General features: G+C 41.9%; 1 protein-coding gene across 1 annotated transcript; it reads right to left on the bottom strand.

The window, feature by feature from the left end:
* Positions 1-271: 271 nt before the first annotated feature.
* On the bottom strand, positions 272-1931 carry vwde (von Willebrand factor D and EGF domains). Its single transcript, XM_048261237.1, has 5 exons — positions 1641-1931; positions 1440-1535; positions 1231-1335; positions 1021-1116; positions 272-478 (listed from the first exon to the last, which is right to left on the bottom strand). Exons 1-5 carry the CDS (start codon positions 1876-1878, stop codon positions 366-368), a joined length of 648 nt encoding a protein of 215 aa, XP_048117194.1. The 5' UTR covers positions 1879-1931; the 3' UTR covers positions 272-365.
* Positions 1932-22871: the final 20940 nt, after the last annotated feature.

Below are 22871 nucleotides of genomic sequence, written 5' to 3' on the forward strand. Positions count from 1 at the left end.
CATATCAAGAGGACAACTACAATACATGTTTTGCTGCTGCAAAGGTAACCTTGGTAAGTTTTAAATTGTTGCCTACTAGAACACTTAAAACACTTCATAAACAGTACATAATAGACACAAAACTACTCCGATTAACATACTTTTGCTCCTAAATGAAAGCTTAAATTCGTTATCATCCATAAAAAGGTTGTTTTAACTCCCGATCATTCCTTTAATAAGGATTTTAATATAACACAGATCAATCAGATGATTACTTCAAGACAAATATTTCTGTATTGGTTTGACAAAGGGAGTCTGCTTTATTTTCTGAAGGAGAGGCATTTAAACCAGTGTGGAGAGTCATAGGCTATACACAAAGGCAGAAATTAAAACAGCTTCTTCTTCTCTGTACACTGTAGCCCAGAATACGGAGCACGGCAGCGACATGTGTCCGGAGAAATACACTTCCCTCCATTCAGACATGGCTCTCTGCATACAGCTGGCAAAGAGAAATGATTAGACTGTTACTCTGTTTTCGTTAGTATCACGGTAAATCTTAGATAAGCGTAGTAAGCACAGAGGAGCTACAGTGTTTGTTAACCCCCTGTGCCTTTTTTGCCCCTCACATTTTACCTTCTCAGAGTCACGATAGCTGATCATGTTCCCACAGCCCATGATGTAAGAAGCCTCATATGTGATATATATCCTGATTTTTTTTTATCCAACAAATGGGGCCATATTTGCACCAGTGGGCGTGAATCAAGTACATTTTACACACATGTAAATCTCACATACATCCATGACAACACCCTATGACATTCAAGTACACTCCACATACCTGGAAAGATATATCAGTGTATCAGTTAAGATGTATTTATGTGAAAATTAGAAATTGTATAAGAATTTTAATTCCTAAATTAATTATAAGTTGTGTTTAATTTAGTCGAACAAACTAACATGTAATATTTTCCCATGAGAATTCTCATGCTGGTGCTATGATAAGAATATAATTATGTAATGCGGTGCAGTGGTAGCACTCACCCATGTGACAAGCACCACCAATCCAGCCCTCAGGACAGTTGCAGATTCCTGGAGCTACACAGCTGCCCCCATTTCTGCAACCTTGTGGACAGATTGCTGGGGGGGGGGGGCAGAGAAACATTCCCATAATGCCAAACCACTGCCAATGTCTTTGATTGTAACCACTGCAATTGTTTTGTGTTCAAAATATTGTTCAAGATGTCAACAAACCTTCATGGCATCTGGTTCCAGTCCAGCTTGAGGGGCACAGACATTTTGTAACGCCATTCACTGCAATGCACTCACCGCCATTCCAGCAGCCCCCCTCACACAACACTGTGAAGTATACAGTTTAGCACATATTAACACTTCATAGATTACTGCTCACTGAGCATTTCATTTATTACAGGCATATATGAATACAGAGAATTACAGTTTACCCTTGTGACAGTATTTTCCTCCAAAGCCTTGAGGACATCGACATTTTCCTGGACGAATACATTCTCCCCCATTTTTACACTTTGGAAGACAACTTGCTACAATAGAATTATCCGTTTGTTAGTTTATCCATTGCAGACAGGAGTACGTCTTAATTTTGTATTGAATAATGCTCTTGTTGGAAAATAAAATATATACTTCACCATATTGACAGACACTTCCTTCATATCCTTTGGAGCAGAAGCATGTGTTGTTCCGAATACAGATGCCTGCATGCCTGCATGGTGGGTCACAGGTAGCTTTAGGGTCAAAAATGAAGGGAACAGAAACACCACGTGGAGTGTCAGACTTTCCTGAGCAGACCTTCATCAGCAGTGCCCCATAGATTAGGATTAGGGACAGCCTCATAAGTGTAGCTGTGGAGCAGGTTAAAAACACCATCCTCTACAGAGCCAAGAAAGACTATGTCGGAGACAAACTGTCGGAGATTTTTGCCAAATGCACCACTGCTGCAGTTGCTGTCCTAGTCCTGAATCTCCGCCCCTTGTGTTTCCCTCGAGAAACACCATGTGCAGATTCAATATAATGTTGGATGTGGAATGAATAACTTAATCATGTTAAAATTGCATGAAGGATGAGTTGCCATTTTGAACATTTTTTGTTTGATGTTGTTTTCACAACAATGTTCATAAGTGCACAATCAAAATACCTGAAATACACTTATCATTGTGCACACTGATCACCAACCCCTTTTATTGATCTTTCCTTATCATTTTTGTAATTCAATGCATATGTTGTTAATTTTTTTTCTCTCTCTTACATTACTACTATTATTTTAGTCTTTTTTGCACAGTTGTACCAGTCTCACATTTAACTGCAAGTCGTATACTGTTTATGTATGCAACAAATAAAATCACTTCAGAAAATTCTCAAACATTCTCATCACATGTTTGTGATCACTCCTCAAAGCATTTATCTATATAGATATAAATAAATAGATACGTAAATAAATATAAATCCTTTTCCTGAAACAGTTTGAAGTGCAAACTGTGTAGATGTTTTTGTTAGTACTTCTTTTTTGCCATTGCATACATGTCTGTCTACTACTGTATACTTGTCTGTAAAATGTTCTTATCAAACCTAAAGTTACCGTAAACAGCAGACCAGTTCATTTGAAATATGACTGCAGACTGTAGGCCTCCAGAGGGTTCAGCATAACATACTAAATACTCAACCAGTCCTTCCTCATGCAGGGCCCCTTTTCCAGATGAAGGGAAATAGCTTTACCAGATGTGCACAATATATCCTGTTTTTAACTTTTGATTTACTATCCACCTTGACCTAGTTTTCAAATAACTGCAGTAGGATTGTGGAAACTGTCTTTGTTCTCTATAATTTGGCATGATTCAGGAAGTAAATGACTTCATGTGGCAGTTATGGATACAAGTCTGCCAAGTGATCAAAAGAAAGGAAGAAGGATACTAAAGATGATTGGCCAATGTTGCATTTTTTTCCAGTATAGCCCAGAGGTGGCGAAGCTGCAGCTCTTTGCCTCGTAGCCAAAAGCTAAGCACAAATAGGAACACAGGCCGTTCTACTAAACCTTTGTCTTTTTGTAGCATAATCCTTCTGGTGACACTGTCAAGGTGGTATGCCAGACAGCGGTTGCATACAGCTTCAAACTTGGAAAATTCCCAAGAGTTTCCCAAAGCCACTGACCTTCACAAGTACGTAAAGGGTAGGCTAGTGAAGTGTCCCTTGGGCTAGTCAGTCCAAGAAGCAGACACATTTTCTTTTTGTTTATTTTTCTTTCCAAAAAATTAACTGAGCACTCAATGATCACATTGCTATCATATTAGTTGCATATCACTTGAACATTGCTCCTGCTAATGAGTCATTCAGTGATGGGGAATTTGGGATATGCCTCAGATATTGCTACACTCACTCCTGAAAATGATCATTTGTAGCATCTGCCAAGTGTCCCACTTTACAGTAATTTCCTTTGTATTATTGTGTATGTATATATATATATATATATATATATATATATATATATATATATATAGTATTGTATATAAGCTGCAGGACAGTTTTATGCAAGTAAAAAAAATAATAATAATACCATATTATTACACAGCCCTTCATAATGTAACTGTTGTATAACTGTTCAGAATTCAGCTGCCCGGCTTCTTACTAAGACAAAGTACTGTAATCACATTACTCCTGTTTTAGCCTCACTTTACTGGCTCCCAGTAAGCTTTATAATTGATTTTAAGATTCTTCTGATTACTTTTAAAGCTCTACATGGCCTGTCTCCCAACTACATATCTGATCTCCTAGTACCTTATACACCTGTGCGTACTTTAAGATCATCTGGTAGTGGTTTCCTAACTATTCCTAAGGTCAATCTCAAAACTAAAGGGGAGAGAGCATCTAAGGGCACCTAAAGTAGGCTCTGGAATGACCTGCCTGATAAAATCAGGTCAGCCAAGTCAGCATGCTCTTTTAAATCCCTCCTTAAAACTCATCTTTACAAGCAAGCCTTCCTTAGTTTTGTTTAAGTAATATACTTAATTTTGTGTTAAGTTTATTAAGTTTTATTTCAGTGTCAAGTTTTATTTCAGTAAGTTTTATATCAGTGTCAAGTTTTATTTCAGTAAGTTTTATTTCTATTTTCCTTTTTCAAATTTATGTTAAGTTCTAATTGAATTAGTATATATTATTTGACTGTTATATTATTATGTCTTATTTGCATTTTCATTTATGTTGATATTGTACAGCACTTTGTAACTTTGTTTTGAAAAGTGCTATATAAATAAAGATTATTATTATTATTATTATAATACGGAAGAATGCTCAATTCACTTCAATGGGCCTTCCCAACGTTCGGTGGTCTGACATTTCTCAATAACAGACTGTTGCAGACCATTGTATAACTGCTGTCAAGGAAAATGGGTTTTGTGCTTCTAATTCATGTCTTTCATATCACTCCGCAACTACTGGAACTTCATTCAAAAGTGAAAGCAGATGGTTGATCAGCTGTGTTCTAAAGAATATTTGATTCAAGTTCAGCATGTGTTGTTGCGAACTATTTGTTTCTCAGCTAAAGCCACGATGAAACGGTAACAAATAGGCTATGAAGGCTAAAGAGTCATATCGTGGGGAGTTCATTGTTTAGTTTTGGCAAGTAGCCATGTAATAAGGGGATAATGTATAGAACGTCGGTCGTTATCAGGAAATAGGTCCTTTCAGGTCAGAATAAGACCTGGTTTGCCCTGTTGGGACCTCTTTCCCGATAATGACCAGCGTTCTATACATGATCCCTTACTTAACTCCCCCCACCCCCTCCCCCGTATTAACCTCATAGCTGGATACATTTTGCAAAATCAATGTATAAATAGAATGTTGGGGGAGGGGCGGTACACTGTCTCATTACAGCAGCAAGCAGTGCAACTTCATACAGCGCATCGGTATTTTGATAGTCAGCGGCACACATGCATCTGCACTCATCTATTATTTGAACTGATAGGCAAAGTGAAACTAACTTCACCGAGTATCATAGTCAATGACCAAACAGTTCTACACAGTAAACTAGAAAACGTAATTCCAGGGAATTACCAGTGCATGAAAATGCAAAACATATGGTGTGAATCAATGGCGGACTGTCAGGGCCTTCAAGGCCTTCTCTGAAGGCCTAACTATTTTTAAACAAATGAAAAATAATAGCGTCTTTAATAACATTGTACTTTAGCATTTATTATTTGCTTCTGCTTCTCTTCCCCGATCGTTCTTGACTACTGATATCCTACCACTGTCCGATATGTGATTTGATTGGCAGATTGTGTGAACAAATAGTGAGGGGGTGTGATTTTTATCCAATCGCACGTCTTCTCTTGTTAAGTCCCGCATCAGGCCTTCACAAGGAATCACTGCGTTTTCGGTACCTTAGCAACCATTAGAAATCATATGTTTGGATTCGGCTTGATTGATGGCTACATCTGACTGATTAGCCAATCAAATCGACCTGTTATGGCGAGGTAGGCAGGTCTGACTGCAGTTGGGCCTGCAATGTTCGAAAAGAATACCTGGAACCGTTCATCACGAATTTTGACGCTGTCTGTTTTACGTGATTTAACTTCGTGAGCAACTTCTGTCAGTCAGACAGACAGACATTCACTAGAAAAGTACATGTCACACTGGCATGACTATGGTTATAGTTATGAACAGTAAATTGACCGTTTTTGTTTAAAACATATAAGCCTTCATTAAGCAAAATAATATAGGCTAATGTAAAGTTACAGTGTCAGCTGGACTACATGTTAGCAAAATGCACATAACGTCAGCTAGCTCTGCACGTAGCTGGTCAGTAGCCTATGCAGGAATTGGTAAGTTTTGTTTCATGTTTATTTGATAACATAGACTTGTAGTACAGTGGTACTATAGATGTTTGTTATCTGGTCCTTTTCTATATATAAAAAAAAACCTGTTTTTGTACTGCTTGCAGGACTGCAGTGTCTGCTTGGTTACTCTACTGTATGCTACCTTGAAGTTGTGTTTGAGTTGGTGGCTTTGGTGAAGATGTCTGGATCGGCATCTATGTGAAAACTGTCATTTGTCTTTGGTTCCCTGCCCTGCTAGTTTAGTCTGACATTTTATCTCTTTGAGTTTTGTGGAAATTATTGGTGAAATCAGACCATCAGACATTCTAAAATAGCCAACAAGCAGTAGCAGCATTAGGGCAATACACATACTGTAGATATACGGCAATACATCTGGTGACTTTTATGTTTAATAGCATGGTGGTGTGCTGTGACATTTTTTTTAAATATTTTTTTCTGTTGAGACATTTTCTCATAGTGTAGGCCTACCGCGAAATAGCCTATGTTTGGCAAACACTGTAGGATAGCCTACTGTAGTTCCACGTGAGTAATCAGAGCAGCGCGGCACCTAGAATAGTTGCACTGTAACGTTAACGTTAAAGCTACAGCTCAATAGGAGAGCCACAGTCTGAAGCAAGTTTGCTGATGTCAGATTAAACTACTAAATGGTTTGGACACATCATTGTTGACCGGTGGCAGTGCTATACGTGCGTGCGAGTCATGAACATAAATTAGGCAACCGATAGCCTAAATATTTCAAAGTAGTCTGCACAAACCTATACTTGAGTAGGCTACACTTGGTGTTCACTTTCAATATGACATGGACTAAATTCCACATCTTTACTGGACAGCAGCAGGCAGCAGTTTATAATGTACTTGTGAATATGGGTGGTAAATAAATAGCCTAGCAGCCTACTTTGCTGCTGAGGATGATCTGTTAACCAATAAGCAATTGGAGCATTAATTGTTTGTGTAACGAAGATTCTAGTGCTACACAGACTCGCGTAAGAGAGAACTTTTCCCCCCACCATGAAATGCTGGGAAATTGCACACATTTTAACGCTGAAATGTAAAAAAAAATATATATCTCCCGTAACGCCCCCTATTATTATTTTTGTCAAAAAAGTCATCATTGAAGGCCTAACCACTGAACGCACGGTCCGCCACTGGTGTAAATATATTGGTACAGTATATTGTTTAAACTAATTGGCTAACTATGTTAACACTGTAAACAAGTTTGCTAACTCAGCTAATGTTTTCTAGCAGTTATGCTAACAATGTTAACTTTGTCAATCATGCTAGCTATGCTAACCATGTTACTTACCTTGATTGCTACTTGAGGTGGTTGCTAGGCTGTTGCTAGGTTAGTTGTGGTGGTTGCTATGCTGGTTGCTAGGTTAAACTCATTGGTTGCTATATTGGTTGCTAGGTTGTAACTGTGGAAGTGGTTGCTAGGGTATTGGACATGGTTGCTATGCCGGTTGCTAGGTTACTCATTCGTTGCTATATTGGTTGCTAGGTTTTAACTGTGGAAGTAGTAGCTAGGTTGTTGCTAGGGTATTTGACATGGTTGCTAGGTTGGTTGCTAGGTGGTGGTGGTTTAATATAGTTGGAATGGCTGAACAGTTAAATAGGTGGATAGTTTAAATGGTTAAATTGTTTAACAGTGAATTATTGTGCCGAGGACTTTTATTTTAAAACAGTGGACAGAGGAAGCAGTGGAACAGGATCTGTGGTCTTGAGAATGAGTTTGTATGCTTAACAACATAAGACGTGTGATCTAAAAATTGCTAGCTTAGGCTACACCATCTAAAAAGCATTACGCCACTGACAAGGATACAAGAAAGTTTATTGTCACATGCATATAGTTACTGGAAGTAAGAAATGCAGTGAAATTATGTTTATGTTTGGTGTCAGCCTATTTGTGCATTTGGGGGGGGGGCGGGGTGCAGTAGAAGAGGGGTTTAGTAGATTAAGTGGCAAGGGCTGCATAAGAAAGGTGGGGGAGGATTGGGATTAGGGGAGGCACCAACAAGGAGCACCCAAGAGCAACAGGGACAAGGAAAAACTCCCTTACCAAGGAAGAAACCTTGGGCAGATCCACGGCTCAAGGGGCTAACCCAACTGCCAGGGGTCTTGGTCAGTGTTGGGGGGGATGACAGGGGAGATGGGATAGTGTGCTGTGTATGTGGGGAGAGGGCAGTGTGCAATATGTGTGTTGGAGAAGCTTCCTCATGAGACAATGTGCTGTGTATTGGGGGGGGGGGGGCAGTGTACTGCAAGTATGGTGAAGGGACTTACTATTTCAAGCAGAGTACTGTATGTATAGTCATCTCACGACTCGACTACTGCAATGCCCTCTTGACAGGTCTCCCAGCCTGCGCAGTGAAACCACTTCAGATGATCCAGAACGCGGCGGCGCGCCTGGTCTACAACCAACCCAAAAGGGCACATGTTACCCCGCTGCTCATCCAGCTACACTGGCTACCTATGGCGGCCCGCATCAAATTCAAGGCTCTAACGCTTGCCTACAAAGTAGTCTCCGGTTCTGCTCCCACCTACTTGAATGCCCTCATACAGACTTACACTACCTCAGACGAACGACGTCTAGCTCTACCACCGGTACGCTCAAGCCAATCCAAACTTTTCTCATCTGTTGTTCCTCGTTGGTGGAACACACTGCCAGTTCCTACAAGGGCAGGGACATCCTTCTCCATTTTCAAAAAACTCCTGAAGACCCAGCTCTTTAAAGAAAATCTCCTCTCATAGCAACACTTACAACAAGTCTTACTGATCCTAGCACTCACCAGCCGTCTTAAACTGACAAGTAACTGTTAAAAACAGCACTCACTGATGCACTTATTCTTACTGTACTCTAATGTTTTTAAATTGTCCTAAAATTGTTGAGAATTGCTCTAAAACTTAAACTGTTTACCATGTTGTTAGTCGCTTTGGCTAAAAAAGCGTCAGCCAAATGTAATGTAATGTAATGTAATGTAATGTAATGTAAATGTATGATGTATGTGAGTGATGACAGTGAAGATGTGTGTGTGGGCGGGAGGGGAGTGGAGCAGTGACTGTGTGTGTGTGTGTGCAGTGTGTATGTGGGTAGGTGGGGGCAGTGTGCTGTAAGTATGTAGAGGATGTGTGTTGGAGAAGATCCTGAAGACAATGTGCTGTGTATGTGGGGGGGGGGGGGGGGGGGGGGGGTCGTCATGAGTGCTGAGGAGTGAATGAGTGCAAAGTCAGTATAGTGTGAGTTCAGAGTTGGGAAATGTTTGAGAGTGCTGAGGAGTGAATGTGTGCAAAGTCAGCATAGTGTGAGTTCACGGATGGCCTGGGGATAAAAACTTCTACTGAGTCTCTCAGTTCTAGTATTGTGACTACATAGGCGTCTTCTTGATTTCAGCGGTAGGAATAATCCATTGTTAGGTTGAGAAGAGTCCTTTAGGATCTTTTGGGCTCTTAGGAGTACTCTTCTGGAATAGATATCTTGTAGAGAAGGGAGTTGAGTTCTTAAAGTACGTTCAGCTGAGCGCACTACTCTCTGCAGATTACTACAATCTCTAACTGTGGAGTTCCCATACCAGGTGATGATGCTACCAGTTAGAACACTCTCAACCGCTGAAGTATAGAAGGCCTACAACCGAGTGGTTAGTGGTGTTCGTTAATTATTAAAATCAAATATATCGGCACAATGTATGATTTCCAGCCCTCTTGTTTGCTATTGTGAACTATTTTTTCAGACACCTCACAACCGCGTATAAACTTCCGCTCAATATTTGAGCCTGAAGCATAGACGGTGGCACAGTTATATCAATGTGCAATGAGTCTTCTAACAGAAATCAATGGGATTTTACAAAATGCCAAATAAAACACTACATAAACTGTATTTCGCTAAGCTACTTGTTTTGGAACATCAACGAACACCACTAACCACTCGGTGAGTTGCACAGTTTTGAAAACGAACGCTAAGGGTTGTTTTAGGACATGTTTGAGTATGCCTGTAGGCAGCCACTCTGACTAGTCAAAGGCGATTCAAAGTCATTCAGAGTCAGAAAAGTCGAGACAGGACCACTCGTCAAAATTTCGGTGTCCACCACTCAAGTTCATCCAAAACAAGCCAGAAAAGGGACTCAAAGTGCTAAATACTGGAATTTTCCTTTAATAAAATCTGTATTTAAAAAAAAACTTTATCTCGTGTTGTGGTGTGTGTGTAACTGGGATCCACTGGTACTTGAGGTCATTGGCCCTTGGCTGGTGATGTGTGTGTGTGTGCGCGCATGCGTGCATGTTGCCTGTGTGTGTGTGCATGCCTGTTTGTGTTTAAGTTTGTGTGTGTGCCTGCGGGTGTTAGGGGTGGCATGGTTCACAAAAACCATGGTTCGGTCCATATCACTGTTTTAAGGTCAAGGTTTTCGGTTCTGTACGGTTCTTGTTGTTATTTTTCCTTTTAATCTTTAACACTTCAGAAATGCCATACTTCAGCATATGATGTATAGCTTAATTATCCACCATTTAGGGTACAGTATTATTAGAGTTATATCATGTAATCATGCACAAACTGAAAGAATTTGACTTGGTGGCTGTTTAGTTATACTATGGTTATGGATTTGGCAGACGCCTTTTGTCCAAAGCGACACACAAATACAAAACAATATAATATTTAAAATTGAACAGGAAACAGATTAGAATGTTGGTCAAATATAATAAGGAGAATAGTAATAATAAACAACAATATCAATTCAATCAATAGCCTAATAAAATAAGCAATGAAAATGAGGGGAAAAGCAATAATAAAACAATAATGCCCATTCAATCAATAATATAAAACCAATGACATGGTAAGACTACATTAAGGAGAATATCAATAATAAACAATAATGTCAAATTAATCAACAGCCTAATGAAAATAAAACAATATTATACAAACCATAACACATAAGAAGCGCTTAAACAACTACACGTTAAACAGGAATGTCTTTAGACCCCTCTTAAATGACCCAAAACTACCACAGGAACGGAGAGCACTGGGCAACTCATTCCACCAACATGGAACCACTGAGGAATTGAGTCTTGAATTAGACCTAGTTTTTATGACTGGTCGACATAACAGACGCTCATCAGAAGACCGCAGTGGGCGGTTGGGGATGTAAGGCTTGATTATTGAATCAAAATAACTAGGAGCAGATCCAGCCAGTGTCCTATAGGCCAAAGTGAGAGATTTAAATTTAATTCTGGCTACTATAGGGAGCCAATGGAGAGTATCTAGGAGAGGAGTTACATGTGTCCTCTTTGGCTGATTGAAGACAGGCATGCTCCAGCATTCTGAATCAGCTGTAATGATCTTATTACACAAGCGGGTAAGCCAGCTAATAGTGAATTACAATAGTACTTCACTACTAGTACTAATATTACTTAGAGATGACCATGGTCTGAACAAGAAGTTGTGTGGATTCTTGTGTCAGATAAGGTCTGATCTTCCTAATGTTATAAAGCATAAACCGACATGATTTTGCAATAGAAGCTACATGCTCAGAGAAGTTAAGTCGGTCATCAATTACAACGCCCAAGTTACATGCCGATCTAGTTGGGGTCAGTGAAGTTGAATCGATGTTAATCTGTTGGGGAATAGCTGTTTTAGCTGGAAACACCAAAAACTCTGTTTTTGAGAGATTAAGCTGAAGGTGCCAATCTTTCATCCAGGCTGAAATATCCTTAAGGCATGCAGAAATCCGGTTGGAAACGCTAGAGTCATCAGGTGGGAAAGACAGGTAAGTGTCGTCTGCATAACAGTAGTCAAATCCATGGGAGCGAATGGTCTCACCTAAGGAAGTGGTGTAAATAGAGAAAAGCAAGGGTCCTAATACTGATCCCTGAGGCACACCTGTGGTGAGGTCATGAGATTTAGATACCTGTCCCTGCCAAGACACGTTGAAAGAACGCCCTTTAAGGTAAGATTCAAACCAGTCAAGAGCTTTTCCAGAAATTCCCAGTTCAGATAGTATAGAAAGGAGAATGTCATACTAGTGCCCTTTTTGTGTGAATCCTTCCCCACTCTGTAGCTGGTGTCGCTTCGCAGCAGGTATGTTTACATTTTTCTTCGCGACACAAGTACATTGTGTCGCATATAGTAAATGTTTGTTTGCATTTTAGGTAGTTGCTGTTACGTTCCACCCTAGTGCTTTTGCCCTCTGCAGTGCAAACTTGCTGGTACGTAGCCCCTTTCGAGTGTTAGCCAGTCTTTCCTCTTAAAATGTACATTTACATTGTTTTGTTTCGTATTGTAGAAAACTGTAGGTAGTTAACAGCGGGATGGGGAACTGCTGCCGTGCTGCTGTGTGACCGCTGCTGCTTTGACTTCACGACGTCGGACCTTTGTGCCGCCTGTGTTTAAGCCTACTACACAGAGTGCTGCAATTTGCCCTTGTATTTGTGTTTCATTGTTTTAGCGGTGCATAGACAAGTGGCCGTAATTTACAGGTTAGTCAGCCTCAGCTTACATCTAGCTGGTTAGCTGTTAGTCGTAGATTACGGTCTGTTAAAGTCTTTCTATGTGCGTGTTATTGTGTGACCATTATTGTTGCTGTCCCGACTTCATGTTGTCTTACGTATCACCCCACTCCATTCTGTGTGTTTAGTTAAGGTGTATAGCCATCTCACCTCCACAACTCTGATTTATGTTTGATTTTGTAACTTGTTTCTAACATTCTATTTCTTTTGTTGATTTGATTTGCCATTGTCAGGAGGCCCTTTCACTTGTGCTGCTGATAACCAGTGTCTTAACGTTTGTTATCTTTGGGCTCGCTTCTTTATTTTGTATATTTGTCTGTTTGTTTGTGTTCCACTGGCTGGAGGCCGTTTCCCCTGTGCTGCAGATAACCAGTGTCTCGACATCTGTTACTTTGTAACTCATTTCTGGTTTTCTGGGGGTTTTTTTTCAATTTGATTTATCATTGGCAGGAGGCCGTTTCACCTGTGCTGTTGATAACCAGTGTCTTAGCATTTGGGTGGTTGACGTTTTAGGCCGAAAAAAAGTTTTTGAAAAAAAATTCAGATATTAGGCATGGAAATCACTTAGTGCTGTTGTACTGACCCTTCCATTCCCAAAAATATGTGTGGTCTTTTAAATTTTGTGTTGAAATTCATATTTATTCACTAATTAGTTATGGTAGTGACTAAAATTGTCATATGGTGTGACATGAAAGTTATTGTGTGTAAAATTATAATGGGGTATTTTGTTTTTAATGTGACTCAATGTCTTATAGTCTTCTATCATTACTTCATCAAGATCTAGCATTTCCTTGTGTAAATTTATTACATTTTACAGTATATTTCTTCATCAATACACAGAGTAAGGCATATGTCCTCAATCTTTCAATAAACGTCATATTCATTGTGACATACCTTGATATAAAAGAAAGAAAATGCTTGTGACTTTTGCTGACCCTATTTTCTGTTTGTTCCATTGAGATTTGTATGATTTGGACCCCGAAAGCCTTTTTATTTTCATAATTTCTTGATGTCACACCAAATGATATGGTGTCACTCCATATGATAAATAACACCACATAACAATCTGTTAATACAAAAATGTGTATTATACGTATTTCATAAGCAACAAAAGACAGTTTAAGACAGGTATATCATGTAAAGGTTCACTTTCAGAAATCACAACTATGTAAAACAGAATGGAACCAAATATTGTATAGCTCTTGGGTTCCCTGAGTTTTTCTCTTCTCAATGGTGGGCTTCAATCTGAATGTTTGTAGTTCCCCTTTGAGTTTATTCTCTTTATATCTGTTAAACTGTTAAAAGACAAATTCAACAATTTATTCAGATAATTTAAAAGCATATCCTGCATTATAATCAGATTAAATTGTTGCAATTACTTATAGTGCTAAAGACAACATTAATATTACTGTTTTCTTTAACACCAGAATTTATTTTCTCAGACTACTATTGATATTTAGAATGTCAAATATGTATCTTTTGTATCCAAGGCTGTAGAGTGAGTAAGTGAGTGTGTGTGGGGGGGGGATTTCTGTGTTTTATGTATGTGTGATTCACAATACATGCAATAGTTGCACATCTTAAATAATAAATGTTAAATCATGTTTAATATGTCAAATATATTACACTTAATTATGAGTTAAACATATGTATGAAAAAACATTATTTATGTAGGAAAATGCAGTTTCTATCATATAGTGTGACAAATAAATCATATGTTGTGACGAGAAAACCCGGTCACACTACAGTATATGGTATGGGGTCACACCAAATGAGGTTTCATGTACTTTAGCATGACATTAAGCAATGTGCTTTTATGCAAACATCCTAAAACCATGCTCACTGCAATATGACAATATAGTTTTAAAGGTAATATTGACTGAAAAGTAATTTCATTTGGGCATTTTTGTGTAAAATGCGTCACACCAAAAGACAGTAGTGCAAAAGGGAACCGAAGCAGGAGTGCCGGATATACTTGATTTTTTTGAAAACATGTAGAGAGAAAACTCACCTTGTACATTTCAGTGTCCTTCTGAGGTGTTGTTCTTCCTCCTGAAAGAAGGAGGACCCTTACTCCCCAAAGGTCTCCCAACAATTGCCCGTCACACTAGTGATGGGCAATTGAAGCTTTGGTGAAGCACTGAACCACTTTGAACAATTGATTCAAAAATGGGTTCATTACTCGAAGCTTCAGTAATAGCGACCTCTCCTGATGAAAAGCCAAGACTGCATCTAAATTATCCCGGCTAGATAGTGGACAGGAAGCTTTACTAGTGAAATAAATCTAGTGCACGCACCTAACAACCCCACCCCCACACATACGTAGTGCACATGAATAAGAATGGGATATCATTCTTTATACAAATAAAGATTGATCAGGAACCATCAGAATAAAGTTTTCCCACGTATCTCTTACATTGTAATAAAAATAAATCGATATGAACAAACTATGCTTGTCACAGTAGTGGCTATGAACCAAACGCAATGTTTTGCATTAGCCTAAAGTGTTTATGCTTTGAGCGCGCTATAATTCAGACTAGAAATGAGGCCGTGCCAGTTGCAGTGGCAGCACAATTGGTTCACGAGGCAGTGGCACTGCGAACCACTCAGGTGATTCTTTCAGAGAATGAAGCAGTTTCTGCTTCGGACGTCATACAGTGGGCAGTGCTTCGACTTGGCCAGCTTCACTCGCGGTCCGCGCGTGGGATCACGCGGTATCACGCGACTATCACGCGATACAAAATTTGTATTTTTCCAGTGAGACGCTGCAACAACCCAAACAACCGGTAGATGGCTCAAGTGAGCAGGGTGTCTCGTAAAAAAATTGTTAAAAAAGACATGACCCTCCCCTGCCAATTGTCACTGTCTTCCGCCCGCGCTGCTTTGCGCCACAGCCACACACTGTGATAACATTCTTAAATCAATCTTTCCCGTGAGCACAAATAATCATATGTGATTAATAATATGACAAATAATCCCTGTGCACGGGGACCGAAACAATGCATGCCAACTTTTTCCGTGTTTCTCACGTATTTTAACTTCCCCCCGCTGTCTTGCCGTTTTAATGTTTTCCCGTAGAATATCACATATTTTAATACTCTCATAACAGCCCTGCCATCGGGCCTGTCTCTGTGTTGCCCTGTTGCTACCCATTGCCCTTCCAACGAAACAGATGTCTTCAAATCATCGTTTTCCTTGCTTGAAGGCGAACTTAGCGTGATGTTAACCTATTTAAGTTTAACGGCGTGATTGTGGTGAAACCGATTCATTGGCGCTTTGCATGTTCGGCCTTATGTCTACAGCACGCGTCTTTTCGAGGCTATTTGTTCAACTTTATGAAGCAGAATTACGCACTAGGCTACTTGGAACATAACACATTTGACAAAGGACAGCTGTATGTTATAGTGACAAAATATTAACTTCAAGTGTTTTACGATGTCTTTGTCATGGGGAAGTTTTTTTCCACATGCATGTATTCTACTGTCAGTGACTGCCGTGAGAGAAGCGGGTTCTGTGTTTCGTTCATGTCAGTGACTGACGCGAGAGAAGCTGGCAGTCTGTGTTGTGTTGCGTTGCGTTAATTTATTTTCAATTGGGCATGCCGTGCCGTGTCGTCCACAGCTCAGTTCTGACAAAGCCGAAATTAGGCTACTCCTTTTGAAACAATGAGTGCGCGCGTTTGTATGGTTATATTGCTTGACGGGGGGGATCCCAAGCAGCTTTCAGCCATAAGGCTACTTTGAGAACTTTTCCTAATTCACCCGACACTAATATTCAAAATGTTGAAAATTAGAGTGTGTGTGTGTGTGGGGGTATTAAGGTTGATTAGAAGCTTGGGAGAAAATGAAAGTCTTTAAGTTAGACTTAAAGCAGTCAATGGTTGGAGAGGACTTAATATGTACAGGTAGGCTATTCCAGAGTTGGGGGGCAACAACAGAGAAGGCTCTATCACCCTTAGTCTTAAGGCGTGTTTTGGGGATATAGAGAAGATTCTGAGATGAAGACCTAAGTGATCTTGGAGTGCTGTAAGGAATTAGTAGGTCACCTATGTAACTAGGTGCCAAACCACTGAGGGCTTTGAAGACAAAAAGTAACATTTTAAACTTAACTCTGTGCTCCACAGGTAACCAGTGCAGCTTAGCCAACACAGGAGTTATATGCTCACGTTTATCATACATATCCAACATTTGGTTTCCGTGACCCGAACGCAAGAGGAGGGGGAAGACGAGAACATCCATTCGGCGAGGTCAGACTGAGTCTTCGGGTTCAAACAGACGTCGAGGGCAGATTTTGAAACTTCACATCTGTAAGAAGAGTCTACTTTGGGGCCCCGGGCTGACGTGACCAACCCCAGCTGGAAGCCTACCAAGAGGGAGGACGCTGTGCGCGTGTGCACCCGCCGCAGTGAAGAAACTCTGACCAGGTGAAAGCAAAGAGTTTTTTTCTCCTCTGTGCGTGAAAAGAACCAAGAGTAAAGTTAAAAAAATGATAAACATAATTTAGGGAGTAAATTAGAATTTTTTGATTTGAAGCTGCACATTAATGAGAGTATTGAAGTTTGTGTCATTAAGTGTTTTGACAAGTAACGTACCTATATCAATGATTGATGAGCTCTAGATGTCATTGGATATAAGAAGTTTTCTGATAAAACAGTAAACGGTTGAAGTGTATACACATATTTTGGAATAGATTCGTGAACGAATTAAAAGAAGTAATCGATTAACTACGGACAAGCTTGTGGGTTTAACGCTTTTCTTTTTCTGTACTGCCATTACATGCTAAGCTGTGTGAGTTTTGTGATGAAAGCTGTGTGAGTTTTGTGATGAAAGCTGTGTGAGTTTTGTGATAAAAGCTGTGTGGGTTTTGTGATAAATGCTGTGCGGGTGCCGAAGAGAAAATAGAAGGAGTTACTGTTGCGACAGTCATTATTGTTGCTGAAGTGAACTGTGTGGTTGTTTCTCAAGGGTTTTGTTTAGTTTAATGGCCAAGGACTAAACTTAGCGTTACAGTGATACGGAGAGGAGACAAAATCACCAGAGGGGGGTGTTTTGGTTGTGCAGTAGGTGAAAAGTGGTATAGGGTTTCCAACCTATGTTTTTGTTGACTTGGTCAACTGTGAATTTAACGAGAGATCGTTAAAGGTGTGAGTGAGACATTAATTTTTTGTCGTTGTCCAGCCGGTTTTGGGGAGAAAGGAAATAGTCTGAGTTAAGTGGAACTGACACTGGTGAAAGTTATTGCTGTGGCTTCATGCTGTGAGTAGAATAATTTGCCAGGTTCCGGAGCGAGAGAGATAAGGAGAGAGTGTTTTCTTTTCCTGGCGGGGGGAGCAGAGCGTGTGTGTGTGAGTGTGTGGAAAAAAAAGGAGAAGGACAGAGAGAGAGAGAGAGGTTTTTCTCTGGCCAAAGCAGAATCGCAAAAATTGGCACTAAAACATCACACACTACTGACAAATTTAAGCAAAAAGTTTAAATAAAGGACCTCGTCCTTGTACGAACACATAGTCTAATTCGTATGGCTTCGGGCCCCAATAATAATCTGGAACAAGACACTGTGCAAGAGAGTAAGAAATCAGAGATGGTTCATGGGCTAATAATAAAAAAAAGAAGATAAGCAAGCAGCTGACCATGATGAGGAGGGAGTGAAGCCTCAGCAGGAGGAGACATTCGCTGAAATACAAGATTATGTGTCAGATTGGATGGCGAAGAAATTTCAATTGGGCAAATTTGAGGAAAAATTGAGAAAAGATTTTGAAATTGATCCTGCATCTATTGTCCAGGGGCGCTGGCCACCTAATAAGGTTCGTGAGGTGTATTTGAGTTGGAAAAAGCACAACAGACATCGTGAGCCCTATGCTTTTTTGTTAATGAGCCAGCTAAGGCGATCCTTTATGGGGGCTATGCGGGCATCCTGCTCGCAGGAGGTAGATGCCGAAAAACACCGTACTACATGTCTGGCAGAAGAATTGAAATCTCAGGCAGGGAAAGCTGGCAAGAGGTTGCAGGCGGCCCATGATTGTGGAAGAGTCATTGAGAAGGAAGATACAAGAATTGGAGACAGAAATTCGAGACAAGACTTGGAGAAGTGAGATGGAGAAACGTGACTTAGAGGAACAGTTGGCAGAAGCAGACATGTTGCTAGAACACACTGGAATGAGGCGAAGAGGAGCAGTCCCAGCGCGCCACTCTGAGGGGAGGAGCCAACTCCTCCCACTACCACCGCCCCATCATGGGGGAGGGGGGCGTGGAGGGCAGCACAGCACCCGCCTCTATCCGACACTGCATGGCTTGGACCCAGCAGCGCCACCTGCCAGGGTGGAGGCTTCTGGAAGTGCAGTGGACATCTCTGACACTATTGAGCTGGGAGGCAGTTTCATCGCACACTATCCGGCTATTGGAGGACTGTTTGAGCCATTGAACAGCACCCCACCTGGTGGGTACCAACAGCCAACAGGGAAAGGCCCCTGCTTCCAACAATCTACAGCTGATGCTCAAGCCAGCATGGGCCTAGCAACAGGCCCTGGCCTCTACACTTCATATGTGACCCACTACCAACAACCTGCTCAACCCCAGCAGGGCCAATACCAGCCACTGGCCACTGCTACAGCACCCACTCCAACACCATCCATGCTGTTACCAGCGCCACCTGCAACCAATCCCCAATACCTGCCACCCGAACAAGCCAACCAAGCACCATGAGGATGATGACGCGAACTGCTGTCCCCGTGACTGGCCCCATCCACATCTGATGCAAGCCAGGGCGGCTGCTCCCGTAATTAAGCCCAAGACCAAGAGGCAGACCACCAGCAGAGGGATGGGATGTCTGGGATGAATCAACTGATGAGGCCCTCATATGCCCAATACGCACAGTAGCCAACGCTGATGGTGTGTCTGTGTTCTACCAACCAGCAAAGGCTTAATTTGAAATCCAGAAGTGGTCCGCCGCCATACAACACCCTCGGGATGCCGGACGCATACCTGGACGAAGAAAAAAGAACTCAAGGAGATGAGAGACCTGCACCCTTTTGACGCATTGAAGATCCTACATCGTTCATTACTGCTTTGCTTGAAGGCAACTACCAAAAGACCTGGCAGTCGTAAAAGTGAAAGCACACACAAGGCAAGACACCCTTGAGGCAAGAGGCAATGCATTGGCGGATGCGGCGTCAAGAACAGCCGCAAGAAAAAGAGAGGGAGGGGATAACGAAACGACTAACGAGAATGGACACGGAAATGGAAACACGGACGGATCTAACGGTAACGGGAAATTTTTTGAAAATGACAAAGGAAAATGCATGATGAGAGTGACCAAGAAGATCAAGGAAACATCGGAAGAGGGAAAACGGGGAAAGTTTGGCCAACATCAAAGACATGCAGAACAGAACGCAAGCCGAAGAGAAGTGGACTTGGATTGAAAATGCAGCTAAGCTCCATGGCGACAACCTGTGGAGGTTTGGAACACGAGCGGTGGCTCCAGAAAGTCTTCTGCCATACCTGGCGGCATAAAATTCATTCGCTTGGACGTGGGAGTGGAAAAATGAGGAACAGATTCATACAGGTCTGGTGGGCCCCAAAGTTCACAGCAACGGCCAGGGACATCGTCAGCGGTGTGCCACCTGTCGGGCAAAACAACCCGCGACAGAAAGGTCAAGCTGCCAACATTGAAAACACCTGCTCCACCAGGGCCTTTCAGGAGTTCTTCAGATAGATTACATCACCCTTCCAAAGTGCAAAGGCTATCGCGGCGTTCTGATTGTCCTGTGCAAGTTCTCTAGGTGGATCGAGGTTCCCTGCGACGATCTGGAACTGCACTACACACTGCCAAAGTCCTCGTGAAAGACATCATTCCACGTCACGGATTGCGGAACAGATCTGCTCAGACAACGGAACACACTTCACTGGAGCAGTCTGGCGCCGAGGTGGCCCGCGATGCTGAATGTGCAATGGTCCCTGAACTGCCCCCTTACCACCCAGAATCCTCTGGGCAGGTGGAGAGAGCCAACCCGGACGCTGAAGGAGCGACTGGCCAAGAAACATCAAGAAGGCATTCCTTGGGTTGACGCCTTACCAACAGTCCTGTGTGCAGCATGCTACAAGCAACAGGGACACAGGACTCAGCCCATTCGAGATCGCGGACTGGCAGGCCTTTCTCAGCACCAGGCACGATCGATCTGAGGAAAGCCGACATCCACCTGACATCAGATGCAATGCTGAACTACTGTGTGCAATTGACAGAAGCCCGGTCAGACAGCTAACCAAGTGAAAGAGGCCTGGGGGAGACCCCCGAAGGTGGGCACTCTCTAGTGCCAGGTCAGTGGGTGATGATTCACAAGCCCCAAAGGTTAGCTAGAAGCGAGGTACGATGGGCATTATCAGATATTGTTGGTAACACAGTCGGCAGTAAAGGTCCAGGGCAAAACCAAATGGATACACGCGAGCCACTGCAAACTAGTTAATCCGGAGGAAACATGACACGCCGAAAGCAGGGTACGAAGTATATCTGATTTTCCCCCGTCTTCTTTTAGAAATAGGGTGTAGACCAGGGAGGAAGATTCACGGAAGACTTTCATTTTGACGGGTGGATTTTTTGTTTTCCGCGGAGGTCAGAGGGAAAAATGAAAAGGGTAGGGACACCAGTGTAGAATCTTTCCCTGTAAAACCGAGCCTGCTTGGAGTGTTGTGCTAGTTGACTCTTGGGGACACAAACTCATGCTCAGAAAGGTGATAGACTTGGACAAGTCTTACCTGTTTTTTTATTACTGGCATTAGCCATTATCTGATTCAGGAGTGATTATTTATACCTGTGAAATGTTTAATCATTATGTGCTTGCATGTTACATTGTTAATCAATACTATAACTTGATTATATATTACATTTAATCATTATATGATTGTTCTCACTGCAACCATGACTATCCTCCAACTGATACTGCTCTTTACTTTCCTCCACATGTACCCATGAAGTTGCTTGAAGCCACGGGACATCATCCAGGACAGAGACTTTGCCTTTGAACTGAACTGTTGCCTGCTGGTCTCCTTCACTTCTCCCCAAAAAGACTCTGTTTCCCAAAGGAATCCTCAACTCCATCGTTCTCTAACAGCCATCAGCTCACTGAATTCTGTGTTGTAACTGTTGTTGTGTGCCTTCTTTATCAACTGAAAAATGTCACCGAGAATGTTGTTTTGTTGTGCTGTTATCCTGTGTCACCTGGTTATTGTTACTGATACTCTGTATGACAGCCATCATGATGTGCACAAGGACAACACTTTTCTGAAGACGGCTCATGGGTTAGCCCAGGCCAAGCGTAAGCATTCGTGTTGGGTATGGGTTAATGCCATCTGCCTCTGAAGTGTATCCTTACATAGCCATCCCTTTACCATCCCAGAGTATGTAGCTGCCTTTAACAGTACTACAAATGGTTCCCCTGATGACATCTTTTCCCATCCTCCATGGGCCAGAGGGCCCCTTCTAAGCTTAAATTGAGTTATGCCCCACGTGGTGTGATCTGTTGGGTGGCCGACAAAGAATGGGCGGTCGGTGGTGGGTCAGGAGCATCTGCCCATATGAAGTTCAGGTTGGACAGACTGAAGTTTCCATTGAACAGTCAGGTGAAGTGGTCCTTATTCCCCTTCCCGATGATCGTGGTTCCAGGTGGGACGCCAGGAAGCACGGTGCGTCACTAATGCACTAGCACCTGCAACGCGGGTTCCATGTTTGTGTGTGGACAGTATGCATATTCCTATCTTCCCCTAATTGGCAAGGCTCTTGTTATTTATCTTATGTTGTTCCAGCTGTGAGGATTGTGGGGGAGGGAACATTTGGTGGGTGAGTCAACACCCATACACCCCTAGGACTAAAGCGTGGCAGCTTTGGGGGTCACAGTACTGTTGCAAACCCGACACAGAGATTCTTTGCCGCTTTAATTCCAACTTATGGCCTAACTGTGGTAGCTTGATGAGATTAGAGATCTGGTACACATTGTTGATGTAGTAGCTAATGACACTGCACGATGCTCTTACAGACATTAACCGGGAACTGTATGCAGTAAGACAGGTTGCCCTTCAGAATAGACTCTGCTTGGGCGTGGTTTTGGCCAGTAAGGGAGGTGCTTGTGCTCTGATTGGACAGGAATGCTGTACTTATGTGCCTGACTTCGACGGTAATGTCTCCAATTACATCAAAGATATTTACGTCCCATGCAGCAGCTTAAGCGGGATAATGGTAGCTGGTCCCTGGGAGGGTGGTTGAGTAGCTGGGGTGGGCCCCTGTTTGCTCAGATTGTCCAGTTCATTATGCCCCTGCTCATTCCCATCTTTGTCATCTACTTAGCAATCCAAGTGGTTGGATATACGTATGCTCTTAGAGCCACTTAATAATCTAGCTGCTGCATTTTGAACTAGCTGAAGTCTGTTGAGAGTGGAGTGGGTCAGGCCTGCATATAATGAATTAAAATAATCTAGTCTAGATGTTATGAAAGCATGTATAAGAGTTTCAAGATTGGAGAAGGACAAAAAGGGCTTCAGTTTTGCAATGGTTCTTAAC

Source organism: Alosa alosa, chromosome 13 (assembly GCF_017589495.1).
Source record: "Alosa alosa isolate M-15738 ecotype Scorff River chromosome 13, AALO_Geno_1.1, whole genome shotgun sequence".
Classification (NCBI taxonomy): Eukaryota; Metazoa; Chordata; class Actinopteri; order Clupeiformes; family Clupeidae; genus Alosa; species Alosa alosa.